This window comes from Xiphophorus hellerii, chromosome 19 (assembly GCF_003331165.1).
Source record: "Xiphophorus hellerii strain 12219 chromosome 19, Xiphophorus_hellerii-4.1, whole genome shotgun sequence".
NCBI lineage: Eukaryota > Metazoa > Chordata > Actinopteri > Cyprinodontiformes > Poeciliidae > Xiphophorus > Xiphophorus hellerii.
Window position 1 is genome coordinate 28238750 of NC_045690.1, and position 24150 is coordinate 28262899.

General features: G+C 39.5%; 1 protein-coding gene and 1 long non-coding RNA gene across 8 annotated transcripts in view; one reads left to right on the forward strand and one right to left on the reverse strand.

The window, feature by feature from the left end:
- The window catches only part of LOC116708782 (uncharacterized), a 246275-nt gene that overhangs the window by 145828 nt on the left and 76297 nt on the right, over positions 1 to 24150 (reverse strand). For all 7 annotated transcript variants that reach the window (XR_004336772.1, XR_004336774.1, XR_004336773.1 and 4 more), the window contains 3 exons: positions 23815 to 23983; positions 6627 to 6720; positions 6352 to 6551 (listed from right to left, as the gene is read on the reverse strand). Coding sequence is in view for 4 of the 7 variants with exons in the window: in XM_032546812.1 (XP_032402703.1) it covers positions 6352 to 6551; positions 6627 to 6720; positions 23815 to 23983 (463 nt within the window). In the remaining 3 variants the exon portion in view is untranslated. The remainder of the gene's footprint in view (positions 1 to 6351; positions 6552 to 6626; positions 6721 to 23814; positions 23984 to 24150) is intronic.
- On the forward strand, positions 1934 to 5508 carry LOC116708790 (uncharacterized). Its single transcript, XR_004336778.1, has 2 exons — positions 1934 to 3314; positions 3595 to 5508. It is a non-coding gene; the product is annotated as an uncharacterized LOC116708790 (long non-coding RNA).

The window sequence follows — 24150 nt, forward strand, 5'->3', positions numbered from 1 at the left end:
CACTGATACTCATCACCTGTGGCAAGCATGTTGGCGAGGGGTCGATAGCTGGGACCCCCAAGTTTACAGGGGTATGTATCAAAAGACACATCATCTATTAAGCAGCTATTAGTAACATGTACTAATAACCTAAAAGCACACAAAAAATCTGCACCCAAAATAGGTAAAGACACAGAAGCTATTACAAAGTCCCACTGAAACTGACGTCCGTTGAAACACACAGTCACCAACCTCGATCCAAAAGTGCGAATCGGGGTCCCATTAGCGGCGTCCACCAGTGGTCCATTACTGTTGCACAAAACGTCCGCTGCCGAAACTGGCATGATGGTCTGCTATGTACCCAAGTCCACCAGGAAACGCCGTCCAGAGAGAGGTCTTTCATCCATGATGAAAAGCAGCTTGTCCGAACTGCCGGCACACACAGCTGTTAGAGAGCGCCGACTTTGTCGTTTCCCTGACACACGAACGAACAAGGAGGAATGCAGCTATCCCCTTCACTCTGAACCGGCGATGGTAGAAGCAGAGAACATCGTCCTTCCGTTGCTCCGCCACCGCAGCCACAGCATCCAACACAAACGGAATCCAACACAGCAACTACATGGAAGTACTTGGTCTCATCTGTGGTTATCCCATGGAGATGGAACTGGGCTTCCACATGCTGGAACCATGGTTCTGGATCATGCTGCCAGAAGTCTGGAAACTTGATGACGGCAGCAAAAACAGAAGCGGCGGTTGGAGTAACGGCAGCCTGGCAAGAAACTGGGTCCGAAACCACAGCTGGCGGAGAACCAGCAGCAGCATCTGGTGATTTCTCGTTAAAAAACATGTTCAAATGTTCGCAGATGTTCGAGGTCACCAATGTGGAAGTCAGCAGAAAAAGACAAAAATACACTGCCTGGCCAAAAAAAAAAGTCGCCACCTGGATTTAACTAAGCAAATAGGTACAAGCCTCCTATTGGATAAGTACTGCATAGGCGATTATCTTTCAGCTGGCAACAAGTTATTTAACCCCAGCTGATGCAATGAATAACTCCTCATTTCTTAAACAACCATGGCAAAAGACATCCTGTGGTCGTGGAAAAGACTTTAGTCTGTTTAAGAAGGGTCAAATCATTGGCATGCATCAAGCAGAGAAAACATCTAAGGAGATTGCAGAAACTACTAGAATTGGGTTAAGAACTGTCCAACGCATCATTAAAAACTGGAAGGATGGTGGGGAACCATCGTCTTCCAGGAAGAAATGTGGTCGGAAAAAAATCCTGAATGATCGTGATCGGCGATTACTTAAACGTTTGGTCAAATCAAATCGCAGAAAAACAACAGCAGAACTCAGGAGTATGTTTAATTGTGAACGCAAAAGCATTTCCACACGCACAATGTGAAGGGAACTCAAGGGGTTGGGATTGAACAGCTGTGTAGCTGTAAGAAAACCTCTAATCAGTAAGGCTAACCAGAAAAAAAGGCTTCAGTTTGCTAGGGAGCATAAAGATTGGACTCTGGAGGAATTGAAGAGGGTCATGTGGTCTGATGAGTCCAGATTTACCCTGTTCCAGAGTGATGGGCGCATCAGGGTAAGAAGAGAGGCAGGTGAAGTGATGCACCCATCATGCCTAGTGCCTACTGTACAAGCCTGTGGGGGCAGTGCTATGATCTGGGGTTGCTGCACTTGGTCAGGTCTAGGTTCAGCAACATTGTGTGCCCAAAGAATGAGGTCAGCTGACTACCTGAATATACTGAATGACCAGGTTATTCCATCAATGGATTTTGTCTTCCCAAATGGAACGGGCATATTCCAAGATGACAATCAGACTCTCCCATCATCAATACAAGATCTTGGTGAAAGATTAATGCAACACTGGATGGAAATAAATCTTGTGACACTGCAGAAGCTTATTGAAACAATGCCACAGCGAATGCGGGCTGTAATCAAAGCTAAAGGCGGTCCAACAAAATATTAGAGAGTGTGACCATTTTTTGGTGGCGACTTTTTTTTTGGCCAGGCAGTGTATAATTTGAGTCGTGTTTTATTCTCTATGTCTTCCAATCCAAACTAAAAATAGAATGTAGTACAACCGTTGGTGTCTTCTCACCTCACCTTCTCCCCACAATAAGAGTATACATTTGGGTGTGAAATATATACATTGATTACGACACAATATCTTGTATGCTCATGATGAGTCATTTTCTCATCAAAAAATATTTGCATATTCTCGGATCTCCATGGAAACCATTCGGTAGTGCTTCAATGCTTCCTCATGCAAAGCGCAGCCCATTTACTCAAAGCTCCATCTTGGAGAGGCAGTCCCCGGCTGAGCTCCCACCCCACAGAGCACCCCTCAACTTCGCCTCTCTGGCAGATGTCCTCAGCCTCTTCTGACTCTTCTTCTGGTTTCCTCCCAACTATTTCCTCCACATTCTCACTCCTCTTCTTCTCACTAGCTGTTGACTCTGCCCAGATCCTTGTTCTTCAGTTGTCAGAAATGTAACATTGTGTTGTGTTCTGGCTATATTGTTGCCACTGATGTTTCACGAGATGCACCTTCAATCTGTTTCAGAAAACTGGTTGATCATTGGTTCCCAGTGAACCATGAGCTAATGATTCATACATTGACCTGTTAGAGAAACTCAGGACTCACTTGGGAGCAATTTATCAATTCAGGACAGATTTAAAACAAAATCTAATATAAATTAATAAAAATATGATTGATGTTATGACAACTTCAAGACTTATGCATGTTAAGACTTAGACTATGCTGTTTTGGAAGTTGAGACAATTCAACAGAGACCTGTTTAATACATTTTGATCAACATGATTAAAGCTAATTAAAATGGGGGGGGGAAGCAGATGTAGCAAGTGTGTAAAACTGTTTATATTCCACCTCAAATCCATCCTCATTACCTGTGTATATTTGTTTTTCTTAGTTTTTGAATTGTATTTTATTTTGGCGGAGAAGCTTTTATTTTCTTGTTTCCTGTCTCCTCGTCATATCCTGTGTGTTCGCGCAGCCCTCCTCAGTTCGCGCCAAGCTGCGCTGGGGAGAGGTAAGCGTACAAAGTTGTCTTCTGTTTGTCTGTTAAAGTATTCAAAATGTCCTTGAAAGTATGTTTGCCGAACTCACAAGTTGTTATATGTTGTTCCCCAACTGTTTTATGTTTAGCGCAGCACTGTACTGGGTACTTAATTCCCACGTTAATAACATTTATTGAGTTTACCGTGCCAATGTGGTCATTTTTGTTCTTTTGATTGGTTAAGGTGTGTGTGGGAAAGCCAGAGCCCAAGAACTGGAGTGCTGATACATTTTTGTTTTAAACAGGTATGTGAGTTGCTTCAAAATGTTATCTGAATGTTAGGTTAATGTATTTCGTATATTTTCAGTTTGAATTATAAAATATTGTAACTAGTGGGCAGATTATTTTTGTTTGGGTCTTATTTTAATTGTCTTGACATTTTACTTTATTATTTGTGAATGTCAGAGAATTTTGGTTGGTTTTACCACAGTCCTAGAGTTCGCGCCAAGCTGCGCTGGGGAGAGGTGTGTGTGGGAAAGCCAGAGCCCAAGAACTGGAGTGCTAATACATTTTTGTTTTAAACAGAATAAATCTGCCCTACTGCTGCAATACACCCCGGTGTCCTCGTCTCCTGGTTCCCTTTGCCGATTACACACAACGCAGAGTACATGTACAACAGATGAGTCGGATGAGAGCGGCTACACAGAGAAGTGCACAATCAGTTGCATAATGTACAAAAGCATTTGCAACTAGCTCAAAGGTATGAGAAACTACTTTTTTGATGTGCAGAAGTGACACAATAATTTCAAGATTGAAGTAGTTTTAAGAATTTTAATTCTGTTCTGAGAAATGCACCCAAACTGAGAAAAACTGTTAAACTGTAAAATATTTAATATTTAAATATCCTTAACTTAAAACCCTTTAACTGTCATGGACCCAGTGACTTTAATGTAAATATTTTGGGGGTGACAGTCAAGAGATTAAAGGAAAATATTAAATATTAGCTCTGACACCAAGCTTCCAAGTATTACCAAAGTAATGAAACAAAAGCTAAAGTGTTCTTCACGGTTTTAACTTGCATGCACTAACATTTCACACTCAAAGTAATTCAAAGAATTACTGAACCAAACTTGAAAAAGTTTCTTCTGTCATTAACAATAACTTTAAGGATACGCAGACTAAAGTAGACCTGAAATAATATTTGAAGCATCTAAATATATCTATGCAGTCGTTCCTACAGAAACATTAATGGAAGTGTTGCGTCTGGGAAAATTAGCATTAAATGTTCCATATAGCAAAAATGTCTAGCTGCAATGCATGTACATAAACAGTGTGGCTCAGAAATTACAGGGAAACATTTCATCAGTTGGTTCAAGTTAGCTAAGTTCAGTTAAAACTGTGAAAGGGGCTCACCTGTGATGAAGAAATGTGTTGTCCTTTTCCTCCTCCTGAACGCGCAGAAATAACAGAAACTTGATTTCAACGGCTCTCTCAATTCAGTAGCCGCATCTTGATAAGGACCAGGCCTACATGGCTCTACGCACCATGAGCTAGCACCTGCTATTTAGCAGCTTTAGCTAGTGCACAAGGACTGTTGATACTGTGGTGAGTTCAGGACACCACAGTATCCTGAGCCATGCGCAACTGCAGGATCAGAGCTAAAAGAATCTTGCTGCTGATGCTGCTGGATCAAGCAGAAATACAAACTAGAGAACTCTGTGTTTACATGACAAATAACAGTAACTCTATTAACTGTAAACCCTGCTGTTTAACACAATAACAAAATGAAAAAGTCTCTAGATTATTCTCAACTAATAGCACAATATTTAAAACCAAGTGTGTGATTTGTGAAACTTCAATAAAAGTTGATTTCACAATTTTATGTTTTTGGATAACACTAGACCTGCTCTAATTTCAAAACTATGACACTTATCTTCAAAGCTTGACTAGATTATTCTGCTCTAATAGCAGAATATCTAAAACCAAGTGTGGGATTTGTGAAACTTCAATGAAGGGTGGTATCACATTTTTTATGCATCTGGATCACACTAGAATTACTCTTTATTGAAGTTTAACAAATCCCACACTTGGTTTTAAATATTCTGTTATTATATTATTATAATATTAGTTGAGAATAATCTAGTCCAGGTTTGAAGAGTCTAGGTGATATAGTTTTTTAGCTAGAGTAAATTAAAGATGCTGATGGTAGTGAAAAATTAGGTGGAATCGCCCTTTAGCCATTTCCTATATTGGAAGCTGCAATTTGAAACCAACTTCAGCTTCATGCAAGCAGCAAGCCCTAACATAGAGTTCTCTTAATATATGACAAATCTATGGTTAGCATAAAATTAAATAATCACAAATGCATCACTTAATAAAAGCCTCTCATAAATGATGGTGGCGTCGGCTCTAGGAGTTTGCCTTGCAATTGGTGGTTCGCCAGTTCGATTCCTGGACTACATTTGAGATTTCAGTTTGACATATAAAAGGCATTATTAATTATTAAAAAAGAATCTATTCTTTGTAAAAATTACTCTTGCACTCTGGTTTACGGTTTTACGTCGTATAAATATCAGCAAAATTTGTAATTTTGGCCGATTAGTACCATTAATTTTAGGGTAATTAACTGATGGCAATATTACAATATTTTTCTTTGAATATTACTTAGATTTTTACATTAGATTTCTGTGTTTTCTACATTTCATGACTGTCAAAATTACTAGAAATATATGTTTATTGAGTTATGGTAATTCCATATATTTTCTATGCTAATAAAATTTTTTATATATGACAGTTAGTAACTGTAGGTATTTTACAATTTTTTTTACCGAAAATTTACTGAGTTTTTTTGCGGTATTGACTTACGGTAATTCTGTGTATTTTCTATGGTAATAAAATGTTTCCGATATTACAGTCAAGAACTGTTGATATTTTGCCATTTTTTACTGTAAAATTACAGAGCTTTTTTACAGTGTAGATACATATAGATTTCTACTGCTGCATCTGTGCAGGTGCTGATCTAAGTAGTCGTTAACTTAAAGCCAGCATCAGTGAGCAAACTTCAGGCTGTAAACAGTTTTCAGCTCAGTTGGTCTTGATCAGTCGATCAGAAACTAAAATATCTAATCTGTTTTTAGTCATAACTCAAAGCACTGTGCTACCAAATTGTGCTAATAATACTTTATCAGTGGATACAGTTGTAGCGTGAGGATGAAATTGAACACAAAATTCTCGTCAGTGCATCCTAACTTAAGAACTAATATTCACTTCAAGTAAGAGCCTGTCATTTGGTTTGAACTGACTCTGTCATATAATTCCAAACTAGATGTTTGAGTGTAATACCATTAATATTCTGCCTTGATTGTTCATTGCAGAGCTCTGTTCAAGCCAAGCCTGAAGGGAACTCAAACAGGCAATGTATGAGTCCCAGGCAGACAGAATCCGGCCCATCAGGATCTTGGCAGATGACACCTCCTCCAAAACAACAGCAGTGTTCTTCTCAAGTTGCTTCACCTGCTGACTCACATGGTGGTAATCTGAAGCTGAGAAGTAAAGATCAACAGAGATTAAATACTTCCAGGAAAAATCCCATGTTCCACCCATTAGTTCTTACTTACCGAGAGCAGATTTGCTTGAATATTTCTCAGAAATCTGCTTTAGCTTGCGAAGTGCGGCTTCAAGCAAAGAGGGGAGTTCGTGTTTGTTTATTTCCTGTGATCATCAAAATGGGTTAGGGTTACAAATAAAACTTGCAACCCTAGTCTTATTAGGGTGCTATCATCAAGTCTTATTCACACAAAATACACATATAAACACAATTTCAAGTTTATAATAAACATTAGTTACATACGGTGGCCCTTCAACAAATTGAAAAACACAACAGCATTAAAAAACGGAAGAGGTATATCCCAGTGGGAGACCTGAGAAATCGCTGATTGGACGACAATACTTTTTTGCTTTTGAACCGGAAGTTATCGCTTGAATAAATAGATGCCTCACGTTGCTGCGATACACCATATTGAAAGTGGCGTATCTGCCAGTGAGCTAATACAAGTAAATGGACCGAACTTCATAGAGCCATTCTATTTTAAGTTAATGAATGTCACTGACACATTCTTTCTCACCCACTATGATAGTTAGGAATCAAAAAACTAGCGGAATAAAAAACAAAACACTGAAGACAATGTTTGAAACTTTTTGATGTGATTATTTAATTGTTTTGGGGAACAATGTTTACATTTGATGCAACTGTCATGTACGGTGCGGTGTAGGTGGTGAGGCAGACGCAGCAGACCCAGGATGCAGTGAGAAATGATGGTTTTAATGAAAAAATGAAATCAAAACAGTCCAAAAACACAGGCAGCACGACTGAGCGGAAGCCAGGGCTCAACGCCGGTAGCAACTGGTTTTACTAATGGACACACGAAGGACTCAGAGCACGTTAGACGAGGACCCGACAAAGACACAGACACACAGGTGACACTAAATACACAGGAGGTAATCAGGGAATGAGAAACACCTGGGAGTAATCAAAGGGAGGACAGGACAACACGGAGACTCAGGGACACAGAAAACTCTAAATAAATACACAGAAAAACACAGAACATGACAGCAACTAATTCTGATAAGTCATTTTTATATAGGCTTTGATGAATACACACACACAATGAAAATATTAACACAATTCCATGTTTCAATGTGCATTTCTTCATATCTTGCATTGCTTCAAGCTATGAAAATAAAGTAACTTCATTTTAATTTTTAGGCATTTTATTGTAAAGACAAACTATGATAAATTAGTAATTATCAAACTTTAGCTACTTATTTTTTACTTCAATAGCATATTTATTACAGTGTAATATTTTAACTCTGTTAGGGACAGCAGTGTGAAAAAAAATCTAACAGACTAAATCATTTTTATTTCTTTACATGTCTTAATACCCTAATACTTCAGATTGAGATAGTTCACTTAAAAATACACAAAAAGTGAAAGTACATTACATTACAAATTTATTTATACTACACTGGCAAAACAGAGAATAGGTGGTGTTCAGTCTGCTGGTCGAGCTGGGAGCAGTCGGGTGACTGGGCCTTCTGAGAAATACGGATAGCCACAGGCTAAAGTGAAGGATAAAAATGACATGCAAGTGGTTTTCTTTGAGTGGCAGAAGATGTCTGTCTAATCATCAGTAATAGAATTGCGCTGCATAAATCATAAGAAATCTGATGGCGACAGCTAATTCAGCAGTGCTTCGCTTTCACAGACGGTGGGGACTACGTCTAACTTTTTTCGTCACTTAGAAAAGAAGCTCATAGAATGGTAAGCTCCATTGACGTGATGTTAGCAAAGCTAGCCGTACAGAGACACATAAGCATTTGTGATGAAAAAAAGTCACTCACTGCGCTGAATTATTGTGCGGAGGTGTTGACTAACGTGTTGCATATATGGGACAACACTGTGTCTAAAAGTCTGCAACATGACATTCACGAACGATCCGAGTCTTCTGAACTTCTCGTCAGGATGCTATTTGTAGACTTCAGCTCAGCATTTAACACCGTCATCCCAGACAAGCTGGTGCTGAAGCTACTCGAGGTGGGGCTGCCCGCTTCACTGTGCCACTGGATCAGAGACTTCCTCACCAACAGGCCTCAGGTGGTGAGAATAAGTGGCTCAACATCGTCCCCACTGGTCCTCAACACAGGCACGCCGCAGGGCTGTGTGCTCAGCCCAGCTCTCTTCACCCTGTTTACACACGACTGCGTGGCCATCCACCCCACCAACACAGTCGTGAAGTACGCGGACGACACAACAGTAGTGGGTCTCATTTCAGACAACAACGAGACCCACTACAGAGAGGAGATTCTGCAGCTCACTCAGTGGTGTTCAGCCAACAACTTGGTGCTGAACACAGGGAAGACCAAGGAGGTCATTGTGGATTACAGAAGGTCCAGGAGGACGGCTCACACTCCCCTTCTCATAGATGGAGAAGTGGTGGAACATGTGGACAACATCAAGTTCCTGGGCCTCCACATCACCTCTGACCTCTCCTGGAACACAAACACCTCCCACCTGGTGAAGAAAGCACAACAAAGGCTCTTCTTCCTCAGGAAACTGAGACGGGCTGGACTTTCCTCACGGCTGCTTGTGAACTTTTACAGGGCGATGATCGAGAGCATCCTCTGCCTCAACATGACTGTGTGGTATGGTAGCTGCACAGCACTGGAGAGGAAACAACTGACACGGGTGGTGAGAACAGCACAAGGCATTGTGGGATGCCCCCTCCCAGACCTGGACTCCATTTACACAGACCGGGTCAAGAAGAGAGCTGGATCCATAGCGATGGATTCCAGCCACCCGGGCCACAGACTGTTTGTGCCGCTGCCATCAGGCAAGCGGTACAGGAATATACGGACTACAACAAATAGACTGAGAAACAGTTTCTTCCCCACAGCCGTCAGAGCCATTACTCCCTGCCGCCTCCCCCCTCCCACACATATCATAACCTCGCAGTCACACATACATATCCCCCACCCCCACACAGCCATATTGTTCTGCACTTTGCACTGTCACATTATCTGTACTTTGCCATAATTGGACCTGCTGCTACTTCTTTGGTGTGGTTGAGTGCCTTTAGTTAATTTAGTTGTATATATTGTTATTATTATTATTGTGTGTTTGCTTATTTATACTGTATATATTTGACCTTTTGCACGGGAGCTGCAATGGAAATTTCGTTGAATTCTGTTCAATGACAATAAATGCTATCTATTCTATTCTATTCTATCTATTCTCTTTACTAAGAAGCAGGGCCATGCAGAGACCTATGGAGGGGCAGGGTCTCAAATTTAAAAAAGGAGCACATTGAACAAAAACTCCGTACAACAACATAGCAACAACCCATATTAATCAAGAATCTAATTGGATCCTACTATATCATTGCCATCCTGCAAGGAAATGCAAAGCAAATCTAGTCTATATTTTCCCCAACAGGTATAAAGTTTCTGTTTCTGCTGCTGACAGTCCTGGAGGGCTGAGCTGATCTGAGACTGTAGCTGTTAATTAAACAGACCAGAGGAGAGAAAGTCTCTGGTTATAAAGTTATGAAATAAGCTAATTTGCTGCCATTTTACTAATTAAGCCCTAATAATATCTATTTAACCTCTAGATCAGGGGTCTCAAACTCCAGTACCCGAGGGCCGCAGTCCTGCAACTTTTAGATATGCCTCTGCTGCACCACACCTGAACAGAATAATTAGGTCATTAAGGCTCTGGAAAACTGATCTACACAAGGAGGAGGTCATTAAGTCATTTCATTCCAGTGTTTTGTACCTGTGTCACATCTAAAAACTGCAGGACTGCGGCCCTCGAGGACTGGAGTTTGAGACACCTGCTCTAGAACAACCTGATGTATAGATCAAAAAACTCAAAGGGGTTAACTCTATATAATAGTTTGATATTAGCACCTCTGAGACCTAGAATTATAAGACTGGAATATCAAGGCAAAGAAAACTCAGAAGCTGCTAGTAGGGGCCATTCGGGGGCCTCCAGACATTCAGGGGTCTCCAGACATTCAGGGACCTCCAGACATTCAGGGGTCTCCAGACATTCAGGGGCCTCCAGACACTCAGGGGCCCCTAGAAATGGTTTAATTGTAACACAGACCATAGAGCTAAACCTGTAGCATCATTTATAGAGAATGACAATGTTATTACATTTTATTTAATGCATTCAGCTGAGAAAAATAAACAGTACATTTAGGATTTAATTAGAAAGTTTACTTTGTAAAAGTTTAAAGAATCATCTTGATAGTTTGATTGTTGTGTTACCATGGCCACAATATGGTGTAATCTTTGTGTTTGAATTGGGTTTGTTCATAAATACATCACAGCAAATAACCAATAATCAGTGATTGATTTTAAACTCTGCCAATAAACCTGGTCTCCCTCTCACAGACTTCACCTTATCTATATTTAAACATGTTAGCGATTCTGAGGTTCTTAGTAGGACGGGTTCCGGAGGGAGGGGGGTTCTGTCTAAAGCCCCATATTACCTTGGGCCGGCCCTGGAGGAACAGCTGCTGCGATGCGCATCTCTGGAATCTACCTGGAATCCACCTTTAATCCCCCGGTGGCCCCTATGTCAGTCCCCCGATGCTTTGGGGACGTTTTGATTCATTTCATTGTGGCATGTTTGGCTTTTTGCTGCGGTTCTAATTATTGCTACAGTTTTTTCTCTGATGTTTATTTTGTGAACTCTAAATGCTCTGGGCCGAATCTTCCTTTAACACTTGAGGTTCTGCAATAACTTCTATTTACAGCCGCGAACCTCCAGCCCAGATCCCGTCAGCAGCGGCTTTAAACCGCCTGGTAGAAACGTTAAGGAGAAGCAGAGCGAACAGTCAGCAGGTGGTACAACCCGGTACCAGGTGGTACAACCCGGTACCAGGTGGTACCAGGTGGTACCAGGTGGTACTGGGCTTTGATCTGCGTTGCGACTCGCGGTGACAGTCGGTACCGTGTCTCATATCAGGATGTCTGATATAAAGACAGATATTCTTTATATCTGTCGGTGGACTGACTCAGACTGCCTGTAGTGAACCGGGCCTTTAGCAGAATGATGAAGTTAAAGTCAGAAGTTTTTTCTGCAGCCGAAACATTTCTGTGTTTAGTGGTGAGGCGAGTTTTTTCCCGCTATTGCAAGGATGATTATAAAAGTATAAATAGAAACAGTTTTTCTAACGTCAGCATCAGACCTACGTTTTTATTCACAAACCAGTGTATGAAAAAATATTCTTGCCCATAATTTGAGAGTTAGAGGACATAGATCCGCCCCCTCCTCCTCACCATGGACCCAGAGTCTGAACAACATGGAGGCTCTGAGAGTCATTATTAGACTGAGGGCAACCAGACTAGTTTATTTTTACTAAATTATTATATTTAGCTAAATATTATTGCTGAGGGGCACAAACAGGCCTTCTGACATACAGATTAAAAATAAAAATAAAATTTTTTTGGAAAACCCCCCCAAAAAAACTCAAAAAGGGCACTAGGGGCATCAAGGATAAAAAGGGCAGGGGCTCAAGCCCCCCTATTCCCTCCCTCTGCACGTGCCTGCTAAGAAGATAGGACTGGAGCCTCACTGAGAGCCATTCTTTGCTCTGCGTACACTGCAGTAGCTATCATTATTTTATCTAATTATATACATTGATATTTATTTAATCAGCAAATAAATAAAACACAAGAATGAAAGAGCACGCAGAGCATGCGCATTGCTCATTGATTGTTTTCGTTCAAAGTGGCAGCTATAACCTCTGCCATGATGGTAGACATTACAGCATTGTACTGCCTGGCTTCATGCAGTGGGAGGGAGGGTGAGAACAGTCAAGGTGAGCACCTTGTGCTTGGTTACTTCTTGCTTGTTGCTCTTTGGTCAGTGTTCATAGTTGAGCGTTGTTTACCATCAGGGCTTTGCCTCAATTGCTATGTTTAATGGTGCAGACAGTGGTGATTTCTGACATGAATAATATGGGCAAATGCCCAGGGTATTATCTTTTTAGATAAGCAGAACAAACTCTTTGTTCTGCTATTAATATTGGTTAAATTTATTTCAGTTCTAAGTATTTAATATCTGAAAGATTCACATTCCCATAAAGATTCACATTATAGGAATGTAAATCTTTCAGATCAATTTGAGTAGCAATTTTGATCATATTTCACATTTTATTGTGTCATGTAGCGCAGGGTGTTGGTCTTGGTCTTGTCTCGGTCTCAATACACTCTGGTTTTGGTCTTGTCTTGGTCTCGGGTTAGGTGGGCTTGACTACAACACTGGCACACAAAGACAGTCACATGGTGGACATTCATTCTGTGTGTCACCCTAGTTCTCCGATAGGTGTAATTAATTGTGGTGTTCACATGACTTAACCGACACAAGGTGTAACTACCAGCAGCTTAGCAAACCCATAGAATATATAAATACCTTCTCTGCGACTTGTAACTCAAGACCCAAAAACCTAACCTGGGCAAACTTTAAGAATAAGTTATTAAAATGAGGAGAACGACCATTAACGGGTGTGGTCTGTGGGACTTAATTTAACTCAGGCAGCTAGTATTTTAATCCACAGAAGGCAACAGGTAGGCCCATCTGGATGAAAGTTGCCAGACCCAAGGAAATATCCTCCAGTGATTGCAGCTGAGATGCTTTGAGTGAGCTTGGCCCTTAGGCTGCAGCTGGATGAAGCATAGACTCTCCTCCTGAAAAAAGTGCTGAGTTTAACACCTATCCTGACAAAATCCTTTGGTCTTCCCTTCTAACAGCGGTTTTGTAGCTGTACTGGTTCCAATAATCCACGTCTCATACTGATGATTTGTTTCTTTATTCCAACGTAGAACCACTAAACGCAGTGAAAAATATAATAAAACATACAATGTATCTTAGTTTAACAATGTTACTTATAACATTACCATGTTCGCCAGTAAAAAAATATTTGCAGATTTAAGAGGGAGCTTCCATGCTGCGCTCAGGATTATATTACTTTCAGTCCACTTCAGGTTTGCTGTTACATCAAACAAATTATTTTATCTTAAATCTACATAAATTAGAAGAAACATCTTGCAGACAACTGACATACTTTTAAGTAGTAACCATGTTTGACCACAGATAAACAGTCTTGCGAACTTCTAGGTAACCATGGCAATAATAAACAAATGCCAAAAGTGCTCGTGACAAGTGTAGTTTTTCTCTATTTAGAAAAACTACACAGAATGAAAAACGTTAGCTTAGCTAAGAAGATAACAATCAGAGTAGTTAATCGAGTCAATTTAAATACAAAGTAAATATTTCTCGGTTGTTTAGTTTCACCGTGGAAATGCACAGTACTTGCTACAAAGAAATTTTGCATGCAAGATTAAGTTATTATTTTCTTTAATTCTCTTAACTGTGAAAGGTTAAGACAGTGGGTCTAGATCAGGGGTGGGCAATCCTGGTCCTCGAGGGCCGGTGTCCTGCAACTCTTAGATGTCTCCCTGGTCCAACACACTTGAATCCAACAGCTGAATCACCTCCTAAGCTAAATCATTGTTCTGCACTAATCAGTTCAATTTTGCACAACTGCATTGTGGCACACTTGCTGTACATATATTTATATATACATATCTTCATTTTTTGAATCTTTGCAAGGACTGCTCTAAGTTGCTTTTTATATTAACAGCATTTTATATTTTTACAATTTATAGCATTTTATATTTTATTTTTTATTTTATCTACAACTACTACTCAGTGGTAGTTGTTATTGTGTCTTGTCTCTATGCTGTAACTGCGAAGTAATTTCCCTGCTGGGATGAATAAAGTACTTCTATTCTATTCTAAGTGCAGTCAAGTTCTCCAGAGTCCTGCTAATGACCTCATTATTTGACCCAGGTGTGTTGAAGTAGAGACACATCTAAAAGTTGCAGGAGACCTGCCCTCGAGGCCTGTAGTTGCCCACCCCTGGTCTAGATGGTACTGTAAAAGGTTGAAACAAGTCCACACAGCACATGAATTAGGGATTGTTCACTGCACTGCCACTTTCAAGATGGGGGAGACATAACGTAGGGTTCAGTCTACCCATTCATGTCTATGGTCCAATCAGTGATTTCTCAGGTCTCCCACTGGGACATACCTCATCCGTTTTGTTAATGTTGCTACGTTTTTGTAATTTGTAATTGTGCTTCGTTAATGTTGTGTTTTTCAATTTGTTGAAGTGGTTTGCACCTCAGGGCCACCGTATTTACAGACATTAGGTGTGTAGCATTACAACATCTCACTATGTTAAAGTTCCACAATTTCCCTTTAAAGTAAAGTCTGTCTCGAAGCACCACCATGACAGCAGCAGATTACATTTGCAACACTGTCACCCAAACTCTGAACATGGTCAGAGTGGAATGGGCCTAGAGTCAAACAAGCATGAAATCTGAAAAATGTTGACCAGTTAAACCTGAACTGAAATATTCTACTCTGACCACAGATTCTTTGAACCAATTTGTGATTTATAAAAAAAATAAGAAATGGGGATTTTTCCTTTTCTCCCAATATATGGCCAAAATCTAGACTCATGCTTGCAAAGTCAAAGTCATCTTTGAGTATGTAGTTGTCAACATTTATTGTAATATGTTTGACATGAAAATATTTACATTGTTAATCCACAGTCCTAAAAATTCATGATGGAGTTTTTAGTTGTTTTAAATGAAGTCAAGGAAAACAGAAGTAGGATGTCTTTTATTAGCACATCACAACTTCTGCTTGGGGTGGATGTTTAGAATGTGCCATATTTTAATTCAGTTTTATTTAAAATATGACACAGTCAAATCAGTTTATCTATATATTAAAAAAACAAGTCACTTGTAAAAAAAGAAAAACTAAGTCAATTCAGTCCAGTCATACATACATTTCAATTGATCCCAACTATACAACAGTGCAATTACATTGTGTTTTCTATCCAAAGAAATCCAGCAGATTACAAAAAGTCACTGATTTGGAGGATTTCCTCCTTCTTTAGCAGCAGTGAATGACTGCTTGTAACTTTGACATTGACTTTGCAAGAATTTCTCACAGTGTTTTCACTTGCATGTTTTGACAGCATGAAGGAAAATTCCCTTTTAACATGAAGAAACCGCCATCAGAACCTGACTCAGTGTGAGAGACCATCTCCCACGACTGATTAGAGTTTTGACAATAAAGAGTGATCACAAAAGCAGGAGCACTGAACCAGGATTATTTTCTATGCTAGAGAAAAGTAAAAAGGTAAAGGCAGTAGTAGTTCCTTTAGTGAAGCTCTATTTCTTAGCAACTGCTTTCTCACATAAAGTGTGACATCACCACTGCTCCTACTATTAAAAAAAGAGTAAAAAGTATTCAGTATATATTATTCTTACATTTTCTGATATTCTCTTAAAGAGAATCAATCAAAACTTTCCAAAATAATTAGAAATTGGCCTCAGCATTCTGTTTGGTACATGTCTTCAAAAAACAGACACCTTTATGAGTGTCCTGCGATGGACTGGTGACCTGCCCCATGTGAACTCCGCCTCTCACCTGTTGACTGCTTGAGATAAGCACCAGCACCTGTCTAGACTCTACATGAATACGCGTTTTAGATAATGGATGGATGGACCTTTACTAGTTGCTGGGGTGAAGAACAATTATGTGGTGAAAACTGATCTAGGACTGGAAAGACCCAAACTGACTGCAGGGATTCTGGGATTGTCACATACGGTGGCCGACAGGTGCAAATGCGCAGCAAAAGAGAAACATGCAAACAAAAAAAAAAACACGCGCACAAATTAAATGCGGCAAGCAAAAAGCAAATAAAATGCAGCAAACAAAAAGAGAGACGCAAACAAAAAAGAAGACACCCCCGAATGAAATGCAGCAAACAAAAAGAGAGACGCAAACACCCCCGAATGAAATGCAGCAAACAAAAAGAGAGACGCAAACACCCCCGAATGAAATGCAGCAAACAAAAAGTGTTGAAAACGGAAGTGCTCCAGACCACTAGGGGGAGTCAAAGAAAATAGTATTCATTTCTATGGGACCAGATGCAAGATTCTTCTTCTTCTTCTTGGTATTTATTGGCGGTTGGCAACAAACTTACAGTAGCATTACCGCCACTTACCAGTATGGAGTGTGGTTCGAGATGGTCTATAAACTTTCACTTTCTACCTTTTCCCTCCATTAACTCCTGATTAAACATACCCCCACACATACACACCTGCTTATATTATCCAACTTGCTTATAGCTTTATATACCCCTCTTTGATATTCTTTACACACTCACACCCAACTTGCTCTACTCATATCCTATGAAATAGCTTTGTTTTTTTAAGATACCGAATAATTATTTGAATATGTCTACTCCCGAAATCTCTCCTCAAAAATTCTATTAAATTAAACCTTTCTTTAATACCTACACACTCTCTCAGCATGCATCTTCTCTCTTCTTCATACTTACAACACTCTAAAATAACATGCTCTATTGTTTCAGACTTCTCACAATAATCACTTTCCAGATGCAAGATTCAGAGAGATACCTTTACTTTCTTTCAAATTTCTTTCTCTGAATCTTGCATCTGGTCCCATAGAAATGAATACTATTTTCTTTGACTCCCCCTAGTGGTCTGGAGCACTTCCGTTTTCAACACTTTTTGTTTGCTGCATTTCATTCGGGGGTGTTTGCGTCTCTCTTTTTGTTTGCTGCATTTCATTCGGGGGTGTTTGCGTCTCTCTTTTTGTTTGCTGCATTTCATTCGGGGGTGTCTTCTTTTTTGTTTGCGTCTCTCTTTTTGTTTGCTGCATTTTATTCGCTTTTTGCTTGCCGCATTTAATTTGTGCGCGTGTTTTTTTTTTTTTGTTTGCATGTTTCTCTTTTGCTGCGCATTTGCACCTGTCGGCCACCGTAGTCACAGCTGCCGCTGAACTGTGACCACTCACACCTGATCATCATCACCCTGATCTCCAGCTGCTGCCATATAAGAACAGATCTTGGGGGGCGCTGTGGAGCCGCGAATCAAGATGGCAGCTTAAAGTGGATGCTCCGTGTGACCTGCACCAAATCTTCGATAAAACCCAGGATTAGAAACATAATTTGGATTTGAAGATGTCAAAATCGACCACTCTTAAGGATTGTGATATTTTCACACGAAAACGCGGTTCCCAAAAACCAACTAAAACTGATATTTCGGGAACAGATCAAGACAAAGAAGGTGCCGCTAGCATTGATAGCATGTGTGACCTTAGCACGGTACTAGCTGAGCTTCGGTCGTTACATTCCGAGTTCGGTGGATTTGGAAATAAACTGGACAGCATAGATAACCGTATGGGTGAAATGACGAAGTCCATTGCTTCTCTGGAAAAAAACATAGCAGAGGTGAAGCAAAATGTTGCGGCTAATGCTACTAGACTGGAGGAAGCTGAAAACAGAATCGTGTCGGTGGAGGAACTTTTAGAAGCTAGTACGGCTAGTCTGACCAAAACCCTGAAGCGAATATCCTATTTGGAGGCGAAGACTGACGACCTGGAGAATCGAGGCCGAAGGAAGAATCTGCGCCTTTTTGGGCTCCGGGAGAGCGCTGAAGGTCAGCGGCCTTTATTGGAGTTTATACGGGAGATGCTGCCGCGCTGGCTGGAGACCGATAGATCCTTCATCATTGAGAGGGCCCACCGCACTCTGGCACCTCCGAAGCCGAACCAGCACAGAGCCGTCCTCATTCGTTTCCTGAATTTCCAAGATCGGGAATTTGTTTTCCGTTCTACAAAACAACGCAATATTCAATACGATGGAAATAAACTTTTCTTCACCCAAGATCTTTCAGCAGAAACCATCCGACAGCGAGCTGAGTTCGATAACATCAGGAAGGCTTTTTCTGAAAAGGGAATGTTCCGCGGGTTTCAATACAATCCATGCAAAATGAGGATCCTCCACAAGGGGAAGATACAGCTGTTTTCATCTCCTAAGGAAGCTGGGGATTTCCTCCGCACATACGCTGGAGAGAACTGACTGTACTGGTGAGCGGTTCAGTTCCTGAACCACAAAATCAGCTGCTTATATCTGATATCTGTTGTTCTCTGTCTCAGCTGACACAATATCCAGTTAATTTTTGGTGTATGTATAAGTCATAGGTAGCTAAGGAGTGACGTTGTTTTGGCTTTTTTTTTTTTTTCTCTTCTCTTATGCGGGACAGTTCTATATGTTCGTATAACACTTTTAGCAAATACTTTTGTACTTGCTGGTTATGTATGCCACTTTAATACGAAATATCTTCGGTTAAATGCCTCAGAAGAGGGAATTTATGGCTATTTATGGGTTCGCTGTATTAATGTTTCTACTATGGTGTATGGTTCACGGGCACCACTGTTACTTTTGAAGTGGGCCTCATAGTTCAGCTACTCCTCTTATTAGTGGATTAGCAAAAGCCCCAATTTATTAATCTGAGTAAGGGAGGGGGGGAATTAAGGGTTATGTGTCACTTTCTGGGTTTTTTTCTTTTATTTAGTTACTTATTTTATTTTACTCAAATCTGTGTGTATTTTCCGTTAACTCAGCATCATGTTTTGTTATTAACATTCCAAAAAAAAAACAAAGGATGGAACAAGTTAATACTCACATTTCTTACATAAAAATTACAAGTTGGAATGTGAGAGGTCTTCGGAATCAAACTAAACTGAAACAGGTTATAAACAGGATTAAGCAACTTAAATCAAAGATAATTTTTCTTCAAGAAACACATTTAACAAACTGTGAGATAAAGTCTGTTAAAAATAGATGGCCGGGCCAGGTGATATATGCATCATATGATAATTATGCAAGAGGCGTAATTATTTTGATCCATAAAAGCATACCATTCCAAATTGTAAGAACAATAAAAGATTCAGCTGGTAGGTATGTAATTGTCCAGGGTAATATTTTCTCATTTACTTTAAATTTAGTGAGTTTATATGGTCCAAATGAAAATAAGCCAAAATTTTTTGAAGACCTGTTTCTTACTATATCTACTCTTAAAGGACTTTATGTAATTGGAGGAGATTTTAACTGCACTTTAAACCCAAATATTGACCGATCAATTGGCCCAGATGCTTATAAAAAGCAAACTAGAAAATTAATAAGTCAATATATATTGGATATCAACTTGGTGGAAGTGTGGAGAGAACAAAATCCTGATAAAATAGAATTCTCTTGTCACTCGGGTATACACAGGTCCCGCTCACGTATAGACTATTTCCTTGTTTCAAGAGAACTTTTATCAATGATCAAACAATGTCAGTATGACAGCATAGTGATCAGTGATCATGCACCTATCTCACTGAATATTCACATAGAAAACTTGGTGCATAGTACACCTCGTTGGCGGTTTCAAGCAAAATGGCTACAAGATCAAAATTTTGTCAGATTGATAGGGGAGAAGATAGATACTTATTTTGAATTAAATACGGGTCAGACTTCCGCCTCAGTGAGGTGGGAAGGATTCAAAGCATATATTCGAGGTGAAATTCTTAGCTATACAAGTACAAAAAACAAACAACAAAAGAAGCGAATGGAAATTTTGGATAAACAAATAAAATTCCTGGAATTAGACTTAAATACCAATGATGACCAAACAAAGCAGAGTGAATTGTTACGTTTGAGAACTGAATATAATAAATTATCTTATGAAGCAGCAGCAAAAAGTTTAATGTGGTTAAAACAATCTTATTATGACCAAGGCGAGAAAGCTGGGAAATTATTGGCGTGGAGAATTAAGAAAATACAAAGTGAAAGAGCAATTAATAGTATAAAGACCCCCTCTGGTAGAGTAACAGTAGATCCAGCTGAAATTAACGATAGCTTTAGGCAATTTTATGTAAATCTATATAAATCGGAGTGCTGCCACGCTTCGGAAGAACAAGACATGTTCTTAGATCAACTTCAGTTTCAGACACTTGCAGAAGAGACAAAAAAGGAGTTGGATACAAATTTAACAATTGAGGAAATTTCACAGGCCATACAAAGTATCAACAGCGGTAAAGCTCCTGGGCCAGACGGTTTCCCTATTGAATTCTACAAAACTTTTAAAGAAAAACTTATAACCCCGCTCTTTAATATGTATGAAGAAGCATTTAGAAGTGAAGTTCTCCCACCTACTTTGAGACATGCAATGATCACACTGATGTTAAAGCCTGGTAAACCCCCTGAGGAGTGTTCCTCATTTAGACCAATCAGTCTGATGGGGGTGGACACTAAAATACTTTGCAAAGTTTTAGCAAACAGACTGGACCCCTTTATCTCGTATTTAGTTCATAACGATCAAAATGGCTTTATACCAAAACGTCAAGGGTTTCACAATATAAGAAGAGTCCTAAATATAATTCATGAGAAATTTGACGCTAAAGATACTGCTTTATTATCACTTGATGCCCGTCAGGCCTTTGATAGAATTGAATGGTCATATCTATTTAACGTTCTTCCGAGGTATGGATTTGGTTGCAATTTCCTCAAATGGGTTAAACTTTTGTATACAATTCCTGAAACCAGTGTTTGGACAAATAATTTAGCCTCCAAACCTTTCATATTAGAACGTTCCACTCGCCAGGGTTGTCCGTTATCTCCGATGTTATTTGTCTTAGCTATAGAACCCTTGGCAATGATGATAAGAATGCGAACTGATCTATTTGGCATTCAGTTGGGAAACCAAGAGCATAGATTGGCATTGTATGCTGATGATCTGATAGTTTTTTTGACAAGCTTGTCCATTAGCATCCCAAATTTAATGCAACAAATAGAGTTGTTTGGTCAGTTTTCTGGCTACAAAATAAATGATTCAAAATCCTCTATTCTATTTTTGAACAGGGACGAAAGACTGAACCCGGTTATACAAACCCCCTTTATCAATGCAAGAGAGGGATTTGTGTACCTTGGTGTTAAGATCACCTCAGACATTAAAACAATTGTATCAGCAAACTATGATCCTCTGGTCAGTGAAGTAAACGAGTCACTGAATAATTGGATGATAATGCCCATATCAATGATTGGCCGAATAAATGTGATTAAAATGAATATATTGCCAAAATTTTTGTATCTTTTTCAGACAATTCCTTTGCCTCTCCCAAAACAATTTTTTGATGGTTTAAATGGTATTTTCAGTAGATTTATTTGGAATAATAAAAAACCTAGATTAAGACTTCGCCTGTTGTACCTGCCATATGAGAGAGGGGGGTTGCAACTTCCTAATCTTAAATTGTATTATTGGTCCGCCCAGCTACGTTCAGCTATGTTTTACTTCTCAACCGAATCACCCCCAGCATGGATAAAAATTGAACAATTAATAACAAACCTTAGATTAAATCTGTATTTGTATTCCGCAAGACCAAAGCAACTGATAAAAATGACAAAAAATCCCTTTCTGAAAAACACAATTGATGTTTGGTATAGGACCCATCAATATATTGGAGATACCCCTTCCATTTCCTCTTTCTCACCCATCTGGGGGAACAGATATTTTAAGACAGGGACAGCTGATGGAGGTTTCAAAATCTGGGCAAATAAAGGTGTACAGAAACTGGCAGATCTTTATAAGGATGACAGGCTTCTTACATTTGAGCAGTTATGCCAAATATATAGCATTCCAAAGAAACACTTTTATAAGTATTTACAAATTAAACATTTTATTATGTCAAAACATAAAACGATTGAATCCAAACCACCACTATCATACCTAGAGAATATTGTGCTAGGAAATTTAGAGAGGAGAGGTCATATTTCTTTATTTTATATAGCTTTACTAAGGCACGATGAGGAATCCACTGCAGATAAATTGGATGCATGGAGAGCTGACATCCAAGAGGAGATACAAGTAGCGGACTGGAATACTGCATGCGTAAAGGCCCAAAAACAATCAATTAATACAAGCATGAAACTCCTTCAGTACAAGTGGTTGATGAGAATTTACATAACTCCAGTCAAATTGAACCGCTGGGCACCTAACATCCCAGATATCTGCTGTAAATGTTTGGTTGGAAGGGGTACTCTCTTTCACTGTGTATGGGAGTGTCCAAAGTTACAACAATATTGGAACTTGGTTACGCAAACTTTGTCAGAGATCGTTGGAGTGAATGTACCTGCTGAGGCCAAAATGTGTGTTTTGGGTATTTATTCAGAGAACTGTGTTTTTAATTCCAGACAGTTAGAATTGATTGACTTTGGACTCCTGCAGGCCAGGAGATTAATATCTCTATACTGGAAGAAAATGGATATACCATCAAATCACATGTGGGTGAAGGAGATGTCATCCTGTATGGCTCTGGAGCAACTCACTTATATTGTCAGAGGAAAAGGAGCGAAATTTGAAAAGACATGGTCACCGTTGACCGAGTTTCTGAACCGTTACAAAGGACATTAAGAGAACTGTGCAGAGATTGCTGGGTTTTTTTTATTTTTTTATTTTTTTTATTTTCTTTTTTTTTCTTTTTTCTTTTTTTTTCTCATTGTTTATTATTGTTTATTTGTGTTTGTTTGCTTTGGGGACCAAGTTATTTAATGAGAATCTGTGTTAAGTGTATCACTGTCACTTGTTCTTTCTTTTATGTTATAAAATTCAATAAAAAAAAATATTCTTCAAAAAAAAAAAGAACAGATCTTCCTCCTGCACGGCGTCAGATTGTTATGAAACCCTTAGCCTTAACACCTTCAGGCCTGCTGTAGCTACTTAAACGATTTGCCCGGTTACTAAGCTGTCTCTTTCCTTCTGTCCAGTTGCCCTTCCTGTCCCCGATCCTGACCTACTCCACTGGATTTGGACCTGCTGGCTTTTGACCCTCCATCTCTCTGACCCTGAAATCTGGAACCTGTTGACCTGGATTTGGATTCCCTGGCTCTGACCCTGGCCTGTCCAACTGTGAAAAAGCTGATTCCTCAATAAACACCTGTTCTGAATTCACTGCTCAGACCCTGCGTCCATCAGTGCTGGATTGTGTCAGGGATGATGCTTCTATGAGTAACAATAATAGAAGTGTGAATGCTGTCAATAACAGGAAGCGCAGGATTTATGTGTTCTATTTTTTACTGTTCCTGACTGATTTCAAAACTATAAATTTCAACATTGTGCATTTGTTTGTAGCTTGGTGTCTTTTGGAATTGTCTGAAGCCATACAAAAAATACAACAGGTGACTTATTTGCATTTTGAAAGAAAATACTGTATATCTACAGTAAATCTATGCTATGATTAGCATCAGCAAAACATTAACAGAGCACTCATTGATGGATGCATTAAAGATACCAAGCCTAATGAGAACTTACGTCCCATTCTTGTAGCAACACTCTGACAGCTTCAGGAGAAATGAAGAGTCTCTTTGAGATGCAGAGCTTGGCTGTGATCTGTCCCAATAGATCCAGAACTGTGTGCCGGTACTCTTTGTATTCCAGCTTGATCCCATGGTACTTAGCAGTCACTCTCACATTGGTGAATCTGATGTTGTGAAAAAAACATACCAGGAAAATTTTTTACAATAAAGCAGATCAATTTATTGGTTTATTAATAGTCTGTACTAAAGTGATATATTATAGATTACATAATAATGTAATATTAGTACATTAGTGTATTATTATAGAGGTTCTCAAAAGTCCATGTTCCCC